This window comes from Neoarius graeffei, chromosome 7, assembly GCF_027579695.1.
Source record: "Neoarius graeffei isolate fNeoGra1 chromosome 7, fNeoGra1.pri, whole genome shotgun sequence".
Classification (NCBI taxonomy): domain Eukaryota; kingdom Metazoa; phylum Chordata; class Actinopteri; order Siluriformes; family Ariidae; genus Neoarius; species Neoarius graeffei.
This window is the reverse complement of record NC_083575.1, coordinates 80201221-80218055: the sequence shown is the minus strand read 5'-3', so window position 1 is coordinate 80218055 and position 16835 is coordinate 80201221. Positions and strand designations below refer to the sequence as shown.

Genomic DNA, 16835 nt, shown 5'->3' with positions numbered 1-16835 from the left:
GGCCCTTAGACGGCACTGCATCACATACAGGCATGCTTCTGTATTGGAAATCACAAAATGGGCTCAGGAATATTTCCAGAGAACATTATCTGTGAACACAATTCACCGTGCCATCCGCCGTTGCCAGCTAAAACTCTATAGTTCAAAGAAGAAGCCGTATCTAAACATGATCCAGAAGCGCAGATGTCTTCTCTGGACCAAGGCTCATTTAAAATGGACTGTGGCAAAGTGGAAAACTTCTGTGGTCAGACGAATCAAAATTTGAAGTTCTTTATGGAAATCAGGGACACCGTGTCATTCGGACTAAAGAGGAGAAGGACGACCCGAGTTGTTATCAGCGCTCAGTTCAGAAGCCTGCATCTCTGATGCTATGGGGTTGCATTAGTGCGTGTGGCATGGGCAGCTTACACATCTGGAAAGACACCATCAATGCTGAAAGGTATATCCAGGTTCTAGAGCAACATATGCTCCCATCCAGATGACGTCTCTTTCAGGGAAGACCTTGCATTTTCCAACATGACAATGCCAAACCACATACTGCATCAATTACAGCATCATGGCTGCGTAGAAGAAGGGTCTGGGTACTGAACTGGCCAGCCTGCAGTCCAGATCTTTCACCCATAGAAAACATTTGGCGCATCATAAAATGGAAGATACGACAAAAAAGACCTAAGACATTCCTATCCCTAAACTTGAGCAACTTGTCTCCTCAGTCCCCAGACGTTTACAGACTGTTGTAAAGAGAAAAGGGGATGTCTCACAGTGGTAAACATGGCCTTGTCCCAACTTTTTTGAGATGTGTTGTTGTCATGAAATTTAAAATCACCTAATTTTTCTCTTTAAATGATACATTTTCTCAGTTTAAACATTTGATATGTCATCTATGTTCTATTCTGAATAAAATATGGAATTTTGAAACTTCCACATCATTGCATTCCGTTTTTATTTACAATTTGTACTGTCCCAACTTTTTTGGAATCGGGGTTGTATATATATATATATATATATAATTTTTTTTTTATCATCAGCAGCACTATTACTGTAGCTCTCCACCTTGTTTTGAACGAATCATTGCCGTAAAAAAAAAAAGCATTAAAGGTGTACTATGTAATATTTCAGGGGCTCCATTAGCAGAAATGGAATGTAGTATTCATAATTGTTTTCATTAGTGTATAATCACCTGTAACTATGAACTGTTGTGTTTTCAGGAGCGTACAATGAGCCCTTCGTATTTACAAAGTGAGCAGGTCCATTTCTAATAAGCCTCCATGTTGCACCCGTACAGTAGCCCAAAATGGACAAACCATTCAAACGCTGGCATAAGAGAGCACATTTCTGGAAAGAAGATGAAGAAGAAGACAGACGAAGAACATCGGAGCCATTTTAAGAGACTGACAGTGTTCAGTATGGGTTTGCTTTTTCTTTTCATTTCGTAAAAGCTGTTAAACATTCCTATTAATGTTTGGTTCTGACACGAAGCCAGCATTTGACAAAAATGAAAATGAACCAACTGTAATTTGTGACTGTTAATATTGGATGAGTAAAGGTTTTTTTGCTTGAAGATTTTTGTTCTACAAGAAGTTGTTTTTCGTGTCACGACTGTTACAAGTAGCCTGCTCCGTAAGCGGCCAAAGAAAACAGAAGACGACTCGTGACAAAGAAGAAGAGGTAAACGTGTTCGTGCTTGTGTAACTCTCTTTGTGATTCCAATAAAATAATTATTTTAGTTTTAAAATCACACGAATGTATCAGAAACCCACCTAAAACGACTGAAATGTTGAATAGCCGCCAAGATAAACAGAGCGCACGCTGCCACGGCTCTGCAGGCAAATATTATTGCACCTGATGACTACAGGAGATTCTAATAGACCCCTTGTACGTGGCGTTATGCATCACATGATACTTTCTCCTGGGGGACAACCAGACTCCTCCTTTCCTGTAAGCAAGGCTTAATCTGTCTTAAATATGGTTCATTTTTGTGCTGTTTTTGGTTGCTCCAATCGTTCAAATCGAGAAAAAGATAAAGGTATTACCGTCTGCCTGGAACTTTGTCTTGAACTTCTGATTGTGGCTTCGGAATTTGACTTGGGCGTTTCTTTAGAAAGGAAATATCTCTGATCTGGAACTAGGAAAGTTTTTCACAGCCGTAGGAAGAACCCAGTACGCCTTTTTAATCTGTAACTGTCAGTGAGTCCCTTTGCTTCACTCCAGCTTCAAGCCCACAGCAACGATACTACGTGAGAACAGCTCTCTCCAACAAGGCCTGCCATGCAGTCACAGTGTGCGGCCACCATCTCGCCATATTTTTCACTGACAATCCACAGAGTTCAAATTTTTATCTCAGTGGTTTAACCTGGAATAGAATCCAGGTTGTATTCAGTCACGTGACTTTTGCTTGTGAGTTTACTTCTGGTGAATGAAGTGGTGGTCAGACAAACCGATTTGGCTGCCATTATGCAAAGAGCTAATGAAACCATCTCTGACTTTTTCCGCAGTTTAGAGGCAAATGCACGGTCAAGATACCTGCAGAAAGTTGCTCTTTGCAATGAGATAGATCCTTACACACTAGAATCTGATGATTCAAAAAATTATCGACAGTGGTGCTTGAAAGTTTGTGAACCCTTTAGAATTTTCTATATTTCTGCATAAATATATATATAAATTATCAGATTTTCACACAAGTCCTAAAAGTAGATAAAGAGAACCCAGTTAAACAAATGAGAGAAAAATATGATACTTGGTCATTTATTTATTGAGGAAAATGATCCAATATTACATATCTGTGAGTGGCAAAAGTATGTGAACCTTTGCTTTCAGTATCTGGTGTGACCTCCTTGTGCAGCAATAACTGCAACTAAACGTTTCTGGTAACCGTTGATCAGTCCTGCACACCGGCTTGGAGAAATTTTAGCCCATTCCTCCATACAGAACAGCTTCAACTCTGGGATGTTGGTGGGTTTCCTCACATGAACTGCTTGCTTCAGGTCCTTCCACAACATGTTGATTGGATTAAGGTCAGGACTTTGACTTGGCCATTCCAAAACATTAACTTTATTCTTCTTTAACCATTCTTTGGTAGAACGACTTGTGTGCTTAGGGTCATTGTCTTGCTGCATGACCCACCTTCTCTTGAGATTCAGTTCATGGACAGATGTCCTGACATTTTCCTTTAGAATTCACTGGTATAATTCAGAATTCATTGTTCCATCAATGATGGCAAGCCGTCCTGGCCCAGATGCAGCAAAACAGGCCCAAACCATGATACTACCACCACCATGTTTCACAGATGGTATAAGGTTCTTATGCTGGAATGCAGTGTTTTCCTTTCTCCAAACATAATGCTTCTCATTTAAACCAAAAAGTTCTATTTTGGTCTCATCCGTCCACAAAACATTTTTCCAATAGCCTTCTGCTTGTTCACGTGATCTTTAGCAAACTGCAGACGAGCAGCAATGTTCTTTTTGGAGAGCAGTGGCTTTCTCCTCGCAACTCTGCCATGCACACCATTGTTGTTCAGTGTTCTCCTGATGGTGGACTCATGAACATTAACATTAGCCAACGTGAGAGTGGCCTTCAGTTGCTTAGAAGTTACCCTGGGGTCCTTTGTGACCTCGCCGACTATTACACGCCTTGCTCTTGGAGTGATCTTTGTTGGTCGACCACTCCTGTGGAGGGTAACAATGGTCTTGAATTTCCTCCATTTGTACACAATCTGTCTGACTGTGGATTGGTGGAGTCCAAACTCTTTAGAGATGGTTTTGTAACCTTTTCCAGCCTGATGAGCATCAACAACACTTTTTCTGAGGTCCTCAGAAGTCTCCTTTGTTAGTGCCATGATACACTTCCAAAAACATGTGTTGTGAAGATCAGTCATTGATAGATCCCTGTTCTTTAAATAAAACAGGGTGCCCACTCACACCTGATTGTCATCCCATTGACTGAAAACACCTGACTCTAATTTCACCTTCAAATTAACTGCTAATCCTAGAGGTTCACATACTTTTGCCACTCACAGATACGTAATATTGGATCATTTTCCTCAATAAATAAATGACCAAGTCTAATATTTTTCTCTCATTTGTTTAACTGGGTTCTCTTTATCTACTTTTAGGACTTGTGTGAAAATCTGATGAAGTTTTAGGTCATATTTATGCAGAAATATAGAACATTCTAAAGGGTTCACAAACTTTCAAGCACCACTGTATCTGCTGAGTTCCCCGACATCTCAAACTACCTGGTGCTGCAGACATCGTTCTACACGGACACACAAATGAAAACCTGGAAGAGCATGGAGGAAAACAACTTTTCTTTTTATATGTGGCTGGGTTAAAGATCTGGGGATCAGGACACTACAAGATAAATCCTGTATCGTTTTTGCCCGGGTAAGTCGGCACTTTTGGGGTCTTCGTGATGTTTGCTAGGACGCGATAAGTTTTAGTGTTGGGTGTAAACAAACCACAGTCGCTCGATTCTCAATCCTCCCTACTCTTCTCTTTCAGCAAATGATATGTGGGGTTTTTTATGCCTCCGCCACCTTAAGGTGCAGGAGGCATTATGTTTTCGGGTTGTCCGTCTGTCCATGCGTCCGTCCCGAAACCTTGTGAACACGATATCTCAAAGGCTAATGCAAGGAATTTCACCAAACTTTCACCATTTGTGCATTTGGGACAAATATGAACTGATTAGATTTTGAGGTTAAAAGGTCACAGGTCAAGATTACTCTGAGGTCAAATGTCCATCCCCAAACCTTGTGAACGCCATATCTCAAAGACTAATGAAAGGAATTTCACCAAACTTTCACCATTTGTGCACTTTGGGACAAAGATTAAATGATTAGATTTTGAGATCAAATGGTCTAAGGTCAAGGTCACTGTGAGGTCAAATGTCTGTCCGAAAACCTTGTGAACACAATATCTCCAAGGCAAATGAAAGGAATTTCACCAAACTTTCACCATTTGTGCATTTGGGGACAAACATTAACTGATTAGATTTTGAGGTTAAAAGGTCACAGGTCAAGATTACTGTGAGGTCAAATGTCCATCCCCAAATCACAACTTAATAAGGCGTGTAGTCTACCAGGTGGAGGCATCCCCATCGACGCTGTTGGCGTCGAGTTCTATCTAGTTTATAAGTTCGTTTGTCCCCCAAGACAAAGGTAGCTAACATAAATATGAGGTCAGTGTAAGGGGTTTATATGCTTAGAGAGTGGTGAGTGAGAGGTACTCAATTAGTTGCAATCTTCAACCTTACCACTAGATGCCACTAAATCCTACATAATGTTCCTTTAAGGACACTTTAACTCAGAAAGAAAACGTTATCGTTACTGTCTCTGCGATTTTCTGATGATGTTTGTGTTTCAGGTTAGCGTGGCGTTACACACACACTGAAGTGACAGGGAGCCAGCGTGAGGCCGAAGCGTCCATCCATGGACAGGGGCTGATGTCCTTCAGGCAGGCGGAACGTGAAAGCCTGCATCAGGCTGGTGAACATCAGGAAGAGCTCCATCTTCGCCAGCTGTTCGCCCATGCACAGTCTCCGACCTGCAGACACAAGGATAATATAACATAACGTTTCACCTTACACATGTGACAAAACGGCTACAGAAACGGTATCTGGTTGCATTTGTTACTTTTCATCAACTAATATATTCTAAAACTTCCCCTCAGGGATCAGTAAAGTCAGTTTATCCATCCATCCATCTGTTTCCAGTAACAAACCCTCATGATTTTTAAGAATTAAGAAGTAAAAGGGAATGCTCTTTTTGTATTTGGCGTGTACCACATACCTCTTCTGACATCCCTGATTATAGCTTTAGCGGACAGCAACCAGCATTTGGCATCTTCCAAGTAAAACAAGAGTGCTCGGAGAGCACAATATCCCGCACTGGCAACTATACCATAACTCTGGTAAAATCTGACTGAACTGAATGCAATTGCAATATGCATATTACCGACATATAACAAAGAATCCTGTCAAGTTTTGTGAAATTCCTCAAAAAATTGAGAGAGGAGTTGATTTCAGAAGGTGAGTACCCTTCCTGGGACGGACGGATGGACATTGCCACAACATAATCCCCCTTTGGGCCTTTCAGCCAGCGGGGGGATAAAAATTGTGAGGGAAGTTGATTTCAGAAAGCAAGCACACCTTGATGAAACTGCCAAAGTACAAGTTTGTTAATAATCAAGGGCATAACTCTGGTAAAATTTGCCCAAATTAAACGAAATTTCAATATGCGTATAACTGTCATAAAACAAAGCCTTTTGCCAAGTTTGGTGAAATTCCTCCACAAATTGTGAGAGGAGTTGATTTCAGAAGAACGTACACCCTCATGAAACTGACAAAGTACAAGCTATTTAATCAAGGGTCAAAACTCTGGGAAAATTTTAACAAACGAAATTAAATCTCAATATGCGTATTATCGTCATATAACAAGGCCTTTTGCCAAGTTTGGTGAAATTCGTCCAAAAATTGTGAGGAATTGATGTCAGAAGGCGAGCACACCTTCATGAAATTGTCAAAGTACAAGTTTGTTAATCAAGGGCTGTAACTCTAGTAAAATGCGACTGAATTGAACAAAATTACAATATGCGTATTACCGGCATACAACAATGCTTTTTGCCAAGTTTGGCGAAATTCTTCCAAAAATTGAGAGAGGAGTTGATTTCAGAAGGAAAACATCTCATCTCATTCATCTCATTATCTCTAGCCGCTTTATCCTTCTACAGGGTCGCAGGCAAGCTGGAGCCTATCCCAGCTGACTATGGGCGAAAGGCGGGGTACACCCTGGACAAGTCGCCAGGTCATCACAGGGCTGACACATAGACACAAACAACCATTCACACCTACGGTCAATTTAGAGTCACCAGTTAACCTAACCTGCATGTCTTTGGACTGTGGGGGAAACCGGAGCACCCGGAGGAAACCCACGCGGACACGGGGAGAACATGCAAACTCCGCACAGAAAGGCCCTCGCCGGCCCTGGGGCTCGAACCCAGGACCTTCTTGCTGTGAGGCGACAGCGCTAACCACTACACCACCGTGCCGCCAGAAGGAAAACATACTCATGAAATTGTCAAAGTACAATTTTGTTAATCAAGGGCTGTAACTCCGGTAAAAATGTGACCGAATTTAACAAAATTAGGATATGCATATTACCGACATATAACAAAGAATCCTGCCAAGTTTCGTGAAATTCCTCCAAAAATTGAGAGAGGAGTTGATTTCAGAAGGTGAGCACCCTTCCTGGGACGGACGGATGGAAATCACCATGACGTAATCCTCCTTCAGGCCTTTCGGCCAGCGGGGGATAATAAAACCATAGGTAAACCATACCTATTCCAAATGGAATAAAATATTCCTTCCTGAGGAGCTGGCCTTGTTCATCCAGAAACCGTGATGGATTGAAGTCATCTGGATTCTCCCACACTGTGGGATCTCTGTGGACTGACCAGAGGTTGGGAACAATGACTGTCCCCTTAGGAATAGTGTACCCTTGGAATTCTGGGGGGGAAAAAAAATTAAGTAAAAAGGCAAGCTAGTTTCTGTTCTCTCTTCACACATCCATCGTTACCACAGTGTGCTTTTTGAGATCACACGAGGATCACGTGTGAGAACTGATTTCCTGAACGCGGGATTTTGCTTCAGCAAGACATTTGGTTTTACTTCCTCACCTGTGGTCTTGGAAGCCATGTGAGGAATAGCCAGAGGCACCACCACAGCCATTCTCTGCACCTCCATGATGGTGGCCTCGGTGTAGGGCAGCGTGCCCTTATCAGTCAGTGACGGCAGCCTTCCACGTCCCACCACTTCATCGATCTCTCGCTGGACGTTCTCTGAGACAGCAAAGGAAGGACGTTTCATGTAACCCAATGCATCCGAGTGCATTTCTTTCTTTAATAAGGACTGTGAAAAAGTATTTGCCCCTCCCTGATTTCCTTTATTACAGTGCATATATAAAGAAACGATAATTTATCTTTACACCACTGTGAGACAACACCAAAAGAAGCGTTTCAATACCTGAAGAACAAGGAGCAGAGAGGTGCTTCCTACATCAGTCTGCTACTATCGCACTTCTACAAGGCAACGTGGAGCCATTTAAGAATCTTTTTAGTATTTTCAAGCCATTTAAAAGTATACAACTGTGCTAACTCATAACTGTACTAACTGAAAATGGCAAATTCGATGTCAATTAATTTGGCTAACATTCCACAAATTGTGGAATATTTTACCAAAAAGTGTCAGGGAGGCGGAGTCAGTAAATATCTTTATTATTAATTATTATTATTAAACGTCAGCTAAAACCATTCCATGTTTAATTTAGCATACAGCTCGTTTCTATGCAATTTTATCTTATTTTTATCTCGTTTCATTTTTCACTGTAATAATTACTTTCTTTTTTCCTTCCATTTTGTCAATGTTGTCTTTTAAAGATTTTATCATGATGTCCACTTGTATTGATTTTTTTGTCTCATCCTTTAATGTAAAGCACTTTGAGCTGCAGTCTCTGTATGAAAAGTGCTATATAAATAATTTATCATCATCATCTCATCTAGACGACAGGCGATGAGTTTATGCCATCATGTGTTGTCCATCGTCCGTCCGGCGTTGTCCACATTTCATGAAAATCACTTCTTTTCTCTCAGTTCTTCACTGATTTTTATTCTTTTTGGCAGGAAGGTAGGTCTGCCTGGGGTGCATAAATGGCCCTTTTCCACTACCCTTTTTCAGCTCACTTCAGCTCGACACGGCTCGCGTTTCGACTACCTCAGAACAGCACGACTCAGCTCGCTTCAGCCCTACTCAGCACCCAAAACTCGCACGGTTTTGGAGTGGGGCTGAAGCGAGCCAAACCGAGCCGAGTGGGGCTAGGGGCGTGAGGAGACACTCCCCTGTGCACTGATTGGTGAGGAGGAGTGTCCTCACATGCCCACACACGCCCCGCAAGCACGCTGGGATCTGTAAACACCGTAAACCCGGAAGAATAATAATTACGAATTACGAGAATTTCTGAAGCCTTATGCACCTCGCCTCATCTATACGCTCTTGCCAGTATCTGTTGGCGTTGTCGGTGACAACAAGCCACAGCACCAAGACCAGCAACACTAACGACTCCATGTCCTCCATGTTTATTGTTTACTATCTGGGTCGTGAGACTACCGCTTAAAAGGTCACTGATGTCACTGTTTGCGCCGCCTAACGACATCACGTGACGTCCACCCACTTTCGCTAACTCCACCCAATGTGTCCACCCACTTCCAGCCAGCACGGTTCAGCGCGGTTGTAGTCGAAATGCAACTCCAACAGCCCCGCTCAGCTCGACTCAGCCCAACTCAGCACGGCACGGCTCAGCCCAACTCAGCCGCGTTGGTAGTGGAAAAGCGGCAATAGTTTCTAACCAAATTTGCATAATTGCAATTAATAATGAAGGTATGAAGTAATTAAGCCCTAATGAGCAGTTTCCACACAAATTGCTTCTTCTCCCTCAGTTCTTCACCGATTTTGATTCTTTCTGGCATGAAGGTAGGGGTACCTAGGGTGCATATAACTTCTACCCAGATTTGCTTAAATTACAATTATTAATTAAGTTATGGACTAATTAAACCTTAATGAGCAGTTCAACAAAAGTCGCTTCTTCTCAATCAATTCCTTGCTGTTTTGGATTCTTTCTGGCAAATATTTGAGCCGGACTGGTTGAGAATAGAACTGCGCAAGGTGGCCCACTTTAGATTGTTCCTTCTGGACTGGATGGGGCCGCAGTGAGCTACGCCGTCACTGACAGTCTCATAATTATTATCATCATCTAACCAGTGACATCTCAAAGAGCTACAATTGTCGCTATGGGAACATTGCAACAGACAGACATTCTCAATATGACCTTAAAGGGGAACTGAAGTAATTTTTAAACTTGCTTTATTTCTTAATTAACGTGTTATTCAATTACGTTTTCTTTTAGTAACCTTATATCGTGACCCGTATTGGCAACTAATTGCAATTAAATATTCTACTTATCGGCCTATTCGGGTTTTAGCCATGTTGAATTTAGTTCGTTTGGTCCACGGCAGGCGTCGCTTATCCGCGCGATCTTCACGAGACTTGTGCGAGACTTCGAAACATGAAGAAGTGTCAGCGCCGCCATTTTGAAAACTGTTTTCCAAACGAAATATTGCAAAAAAAACACGAGTTTAAATGACGATTACTGCCTACTTTTTTCAAACTTTCCTGACTGCTATCAAAACAAACAAAACTTCTGGCTTGATTACGTCAGCATTCGAAAGAGGGCGCGCGCGTCTTTTGACAACGTTGGCAGATGTTGGTCGCTTTGATTTCCGCTGTACGTTTTACTTCCGTCCTACGATGTCTCGCACAGGTCTCAACGCATCTCGTTTACGGCCATTGCTTTGACATATGGACTGATATATTACAGAGCGTATTTCAAACACTCAGAACTTGCTATAGCAGTGACAAAATAGCTGTCAGAAATGCATTCCTATATTTAATAAAATGAGATAAACAGAATTTTGATCATAAAAAAAATTTGCCTTCAGTTTTCCTTTAAGGGCGGCATGGTGGTGTAGTGGTTAGCGCTGTCGCCTCACAGCAAGAAGGTCCGGGTTCGAGTCAGGAAATTCTTAAAGAAATTTGCATGTGTGCTTACCTTGGACATCAGGATGTAAACACATGTACAGTACCATCCACAGGATGCTATTAGTGGTCGTATCTGTCCCTGCAATAAACAGGTCCCCTATGATGTAGAACAGGTAATCCTCTGAGAATCCATCCTCCTCTGATCCTCCTGTTTTTTGCTGAGTCAACATCTCTACCAGATACATATCGATGAAATCCCTGGGGTTCTCGGGGTCCAGTGTGGCCCTGTGCCTGGCTATAATCTTCTTAAGGAATGCCGTGATGTCCCTCTCCACTCGGCGGAGTTGCTTGAAGACACCCCAAGGGGCGTAGTAAAGCCAGGGTAAGATGTTGATGAGTATGGCGGCACTGTTCATGCTGATCTCCAGACCATAGGCCATGAGGTTCAGCTGTGTGCGGAACTCCTCATCCTGGTGATGGAAGCACTGGCCCAGGCTGATTGAGGAGATTACGTTGGACACAGCATTGCTGATCAAAGGCCTCAGGTCCACTCCCTGTCCTCCTGCCTCCTGGTTTTGCTTCAGCAGCTCAGCCTTGACCATGGCAAGTCCCTCATGGATGAAGGGCTCCAGGCTTAGTTTGCCCAGGCCAAAGTTGCGAAGAGTCATATGGCAGAACTTGCGCTGTTTTCTCCAGATTGGGCCATAAGGTGCAAATACAATGCCTGTGGATCAGAAGCATTAACTTGTTAGATCGGGGCTCAACATTAAGGACTGCCCGATTGCCTGGGGCAAGTGAAACATGTATTCGGGCAAGTGGGTTATGTCCCCGACCGGGCAAGTTGGAATGAGCATATATTACGAACTAGCACCACAAAAATTAAGCTTTTTGATCTTTTCTTTCAGTTCCTAAAAGTGTTCCTCACTACGTATCTGCCGTTATGTCTTGGCTGTTTTCTTAGTCTCAGTTTCATTTACTGCTTTGCAAGTTATTTTATATACCCCCGCTGTTGTAGTATGGTACACATACTGTTTATAGACCCCTTGTGCATGACGTCCCGCATCACATATAATCTGTTTTTTTTTTAAATATCCACCTCTAGATTAAAAAAACAAACAAAAAAAAAAAACCTGTGCTGAGTCATGACAGAGCGGCTGCACTGATTCAGTTACAGGTTGCCAGGTCTGTATAAAACACCCACAACTTACACACTAAACAATTTTAAACTCAAACATTATCCTGTCCGTCATGATGCAGTGAGTTTTTTTTTTTTTAAACCTAGAGGTGGATGATTATATATTAAAAAAAAAGATATACAAATATTCTCAAACACAGTACTGTTCAAAAGTCTTGGCACCCTATTGTTTTCTTCATACAAACTTTGTTATAGATTTCTAGATTACCAAGTAATGAACCTACAGTCTGAGAGAGAGTTCTACACAAACACACTGAACTTTACAACGGCTGCATGCATCTCATCTCATCTCATTATCTGTAGCCGCTTTATCCTGTTCTACAGGGTCGCAGGCAAGCTGGAGCCCATCCCAGCTGACTACGGGTGAAAGGCGGGGTACACCCTGGACAAATCACCAGGTCATCACAGGGCTGACACATAGACACAGACAACCACACTCACATTCACACCTACGGTCAATTTAGAGTCACCAGTTAACCTAACCTGCATGTCTTTGGACTGTGGGGGAAACCGGAGCACCCGGAGGAAACCCACACGGACACAGGGAGAACATGCAAACTCCACACAGAAAGGCCCTTGCCAGCCACGGGGCTCGAACCTGGACCTTCTTGCTGTGAGGCGACAGTGCTAACCACTACACCACCGTGCCGCCCGGCTGCATGCATGTGAAATGGAAATAAATCGACTAAGGCAGGGAAAACTATTTTGGATAAAACTGTTATTGTCCGTTACAAGTAAAAAGCATCCAATAACCAAAGTTCCACTCAATGTGTGATCTTCATTTTATGTTGCAATTCACAACTATTCTATGGTTTTCCTAAAAAAAAAAGTACTCACAAAATAGGGGGAAAGTGATAATATTGGGGGACAAGTGGAAATTTATCCCCACTTTCACCCCCAGGGCAAGTGGGTTTAAAAGTTAATGTCGAGCCCTGTAGATACTGCTTTGAAATATTTTATAAATGTATACTACTTGACGCTCCAAGATGCCCATCCCGCTCCTGGAGGTTTGGTTTCAGTACACCCTGATCTAATATTATTTATGGATCATAGATGAGATGAGATTCTTAGATATGCTGTGATAGTAACCTCTACTCTTCTGAGAAGGCTTTCCACTAGATTTTGGAGCATGGCTGTGGGGACGTGTGTTCATTCATGTGTTCACAAGCGCCTTAGTGAGGTCAGGTACTGAAGTCAGGTGAGGAAGCATTTCAGTTCATCCCAAAGGGGCTCAGTGGGGTTGAGGTTCGGACTCTGTGCAGGCCACTCAAGTTCTTCTACTCCAGCCTTGGCAAACCATGTCTTCATAGAGCTTGCTTTGTGCACAGGGGCATTGTCAACCTGGAGCAGGTTTGGACCCCTTAGTTCAACTAATGGGAAAATGATGCTACAGCATCCAGTGACTTTCTAGCCAATTGTGAATTTCAAACTTGCAACAGTTTGGGGAAGAGCCACATATGAATGTGATGGTCAGATGTATTCAAACTTTTGGCCATATAGTGCATTTTGGGGCTACCATGTCACGCACAAACTAAAATAACGAGCAGGAGTTAAAAACAATCATCTCTCATCAAGAACAATTTAAACTTGAGTGATGTAGCTGAAGTTGAGGAACTGTCAGAGTCAAAATTTATACACCAAGCACACATTTCTACCTCTACCACCCCCCAGATGGCAGAGAGAGCCAAAGACCCACAGATCACCCTAATGACTCTAGGTGGTGGCATGGTAGTGTAGTGGTTAACACTGTCACCTCACAGCAAGAAGGTTCTGGGTTCAAGCCCAGTGGCCAACAGGAGCCTTTCTGTGTGGAGTTTGCATGTTCTCCCCGTGTTATGGTAGCTGAATGGAATATATCTGATATACCACTCAAAGCCAGCCAATATTATTTAAGTATGAACAGTGCAATGATAAGTGATGCTTAGACTTTCAGATAAATCTTAGTGCTCCAGGGTAAACTGTATCAAGCAACTGCAGCGAAGAGGCAGAGGCAATCATATATAGGCTACTATGTCTCCATATAATCTACTAATAAATTTAATTTATAGTCGCGTCAGGTACAATGAATGCAGTTTTATATGGAAATGAGCTGCAAGTTTTACTGACGATCTTCCAGAACCAGCCACAGTTCTTCTGGACCTTTGACTGTCACACTTGCTCTTCATTTTGCACCAAAACCCAGCAGCCTTCATTATGTTTTTTAGTCGGAAAAATGTAATATTCTGCTTTCTTTATTAACACACAAACATTTTTTACCCCTGCAACATTTTCATTTTGTCCTGGAAAGCTAATGTTTGCAAATCTTTTTTTTTTTTTTGTGCAGCATGGTGGTGTAGTAGTTAGCACTGTCACCTCACAGCAAGAAGGTTCTGGGTTCGAGCCCAGTGGCCACCGGGGGACTTTCTGTGTGGAGTTTGCATGTTCTCTGCATGGGGTTCCTCTGGTTTCCCCCTACAGTCCAAAGACATGCAGGTTAGGCTAATTGGTGGCTCTAGATTGACCGTAGGTGTGAATGGTTGTTTGTCTCTATGTGTCAGCCCTGTGATGATCTGAAGCCTTGTCCAGGGTGTACCCTGCCTCTTGCCCACGGTCAGCTGGGATAGGCTCAAGCTTGCCCGCGACCCTGCTGAACAGGATAAGTGGTTACAGATAATGGATGGATGGACTCTCTAGGTTGCTAACACCGTTCACACCCAGCCTCCAGTGACCTTAACACCTTACAGGATGACTCAACGACCCATGTGACTTCAACGACTGTGCTTAGGGTTCCTGTTGGGCCACTAGAGGATAAATACCTGGAACTCCCCACTAGGGGCGGCACCGTCACCTCATAAGAAGGTTCTGGGTTTGAGGCCAGTGGCCGACGAGGGCCTTTCTGTATCGAGTTTGCATGTTCTCCCCGTTTCTGTCCTCCCACAATCCAAATATATGCAGGTTAGGTTAATTGGTGGCTCTGAATTGATTGTGTGTGTCAGCCCTGTGATGAGCTGGTGACTTGTCCAGGGTATACCCTGCCTCTTGCCCACGGTCAGCTGGGATAGGCTCAAGCTTGCCCGCGACCCTGCTGAACAGGATAAGTGGTTACAGATAATGGATGGATGGACTCTCTAGGTTGCTAACACCGTTCACACCCAGCCTCCAGTGACCTTAACAACTTACAGGATGACTCAACGACCCATGTGACTTCAACGACTCTGCTTAGGGTTCCTCTTGGTCCGCTAGAGGATAAATACCTGGAACTCCCCACTAGGGGCGGCACCGTCACCTCATAAGAAGGTTCTGGGTTTGAGGCCAGTGGCCGACGAGGGCCTTTCTGTATCAAGTTTGCATGTTCTCCCCGTTTCTGTCCTCCCACAATCCAAATATATGCAGGTTAGGTTAATTGGTGGCTCTGAATTGACCATGTGTGTCAGCCCTGCGATGAGCTGGCGACTTGTCCAGGGTATACCCTGCCTCTGACCTTAACAACTTACAGGATGACTCAATGACCCATGTGACTTCAACGACTCTGCTTAGGGTTCCTCTTGGTCCACTAGAGGATAAATACCTGGAACTCCCCACTAGGGGCGGCACCGTCACCTCATAAGAAAGTTCTGGGTTTGAGGCCAGTGGCCGACGAGGGCCTTTCTGTATCGAGTTTGCATGCTCTCCCTGTTTCTGTCCTCCCACAATCCAAATATATGCAGGTTAGGTTAATTGGTGGCTCTGAATTGACCGTGTGTGTCAGCCCTGCGATGAGCTGGCGACTTGTCCAGGGTATACCCTGCCTCTCGCCCATGGTCAGCTGGGATAGGCTCCAGCTTGCCCTGCACAGGATAAGCGGTTACAGATAAAACAAAACACAAACAACACTCCACACTAGTCGGACAGAACTGAAGAAGTCTTTCGGATGAGACGTGACACGTCTTCAAGAATTCAAGCAAGTCCAGTCGCCTTCTTTAGCACCTACGATGCCGGAGCTGCTCTCACCTTTCCGCTTGGTCAGGATGGTGATCAGAGGGATGTCCGGTCGGTCAGAGAAAGCCTCGGCGTGATTGGACAGCGCGTCTCTGATCACCTCGTATCCATGCAGCACCACTACCAGCTGACTGCCCACAAACAGGCTGTACACGTCCCCATAGACCTTCGACAACTCCATCAAACCCACCTGCGGGGAAAGTGGGCGTGTTCTCTTTTTTTCATCCTCTTCATGTTTCCGCACGAACAACTTGAGGACAAACGGGGGGACAAACACGCTGCCGAAGTTCCCTACAACCGGAAGTGGTTTTGGACCCGGTGGGATGTTTACAAATAAGTGTTTACTTAACCGATACTTCCCTAGCAGATAGAAAACAATAATGAAAAGAGTGAATAATAGTAATAACACAGAGGAAAATTCAACTTCATGCAACATTTTACTACACAACCTCCACGGTTAAAAATAAAAACCCGAATTAATTTAAAAAAACACCTAAATACTAGTGAAGCATCACTTCCGGTGAGGCCAAAGAAAGATTATTACACTATGTACTACTGTTAAAGTATCGGATACATCCTACTAATGGAGTTCTAATGCTGATAAACTTGCATACTTCATATTATAACGACTTTACCGTTGTTTAATATCACAACAGACCATGTTAAAGACTGTTAACCATCAGCTAGCCGAGATAAACAAATCCTAACACCTTGAAATAACACCGCGACACTCCGGAAGTTCACTTTAGCATCTAAAAACTCAGTTGTCTTTTCCAAACAAAGCCGTTTAGTTTAAATCTTCCTACAAAACTCGACCCGGCTGCTCACGCTTCCGGCTGTCACCCGGGTTTTTATTGTCGTTTATGTTTTGGAACGTGTGTACAGGGGGCGTGGTTCAGTTTGCTGCTTTTCATTGGTTAGCGTTAGGTTCATGAGGCGGGTCTATAGTAACCGTGTTCCAATCAGATGACGCCGTTGATTCGATGCGTCAGCCGCAGCGCCATGTTGAAGAGGGCTTTCAAGTGAAGCTAATCCAAGACGTAATTTGAATTTACAGTGTTAGCTAACTGATTGTGTATAAAAATGCTGTGTGTTAGCA

The 16835-nt window shown here is 43.4% G+C and overlaps 1 protein-coding gene across 1 annotated transcript; it reads right to left on the bottom strand.

Annotated features, from left to right (window-relative positions):
• Nucleotides 1-4126: 4126 nt before the first annotated feature.
• LOC132889707 (cytochrome P450 2U1) lies at nt 4127-16589 on the bottom strand. Its single transcript, XM_060926472.1, has 5 exons — nt 15749-16589; nt 10655-11308; nt 7671-7832; nt 7333-7500; nt 4127-5540 (listed from the first exon to the last, which is right to left on the bottom strand). The coding sequence occupies exons 1-5, from the start codon at nt 16170-16172 to the stop codon at nt 5362-5364; spliced, it is 1587 nt and encodes a 528-aa protein (XP_060782455.1). The 5' UTR covers nt 16173-16589; the 3' UTR covers nt 4127-5361.
• Between the last annotated feature and the right edge of the window lie 246 nt (nt 16590-16835).

Bases quoted from the DNA above. Each gene is read 5' to 3' on its own strand.
- LOC132889707 (XM_060926472.1), bottom strand. From the start codon at position 16,172: ATGTTGCATGAAGTTGAATTTTCCTCTGTGTTATTACTATTATTCACT. The intron at 7,833-10,654 runs GTAAGCACACAT...TTGCTGTCTCAG, and splicing joins TTTACATCCTGATGTCCAAG to AGAACGTCCAGCGAGAGATC. The intron at 7,501-7,670 runs GTGAGGAAGTAA...TTTCCCCCCCAG, and splicing joins CATGGCTTCCAAGACCACAG to AATTCCAAGGGTACACTATT.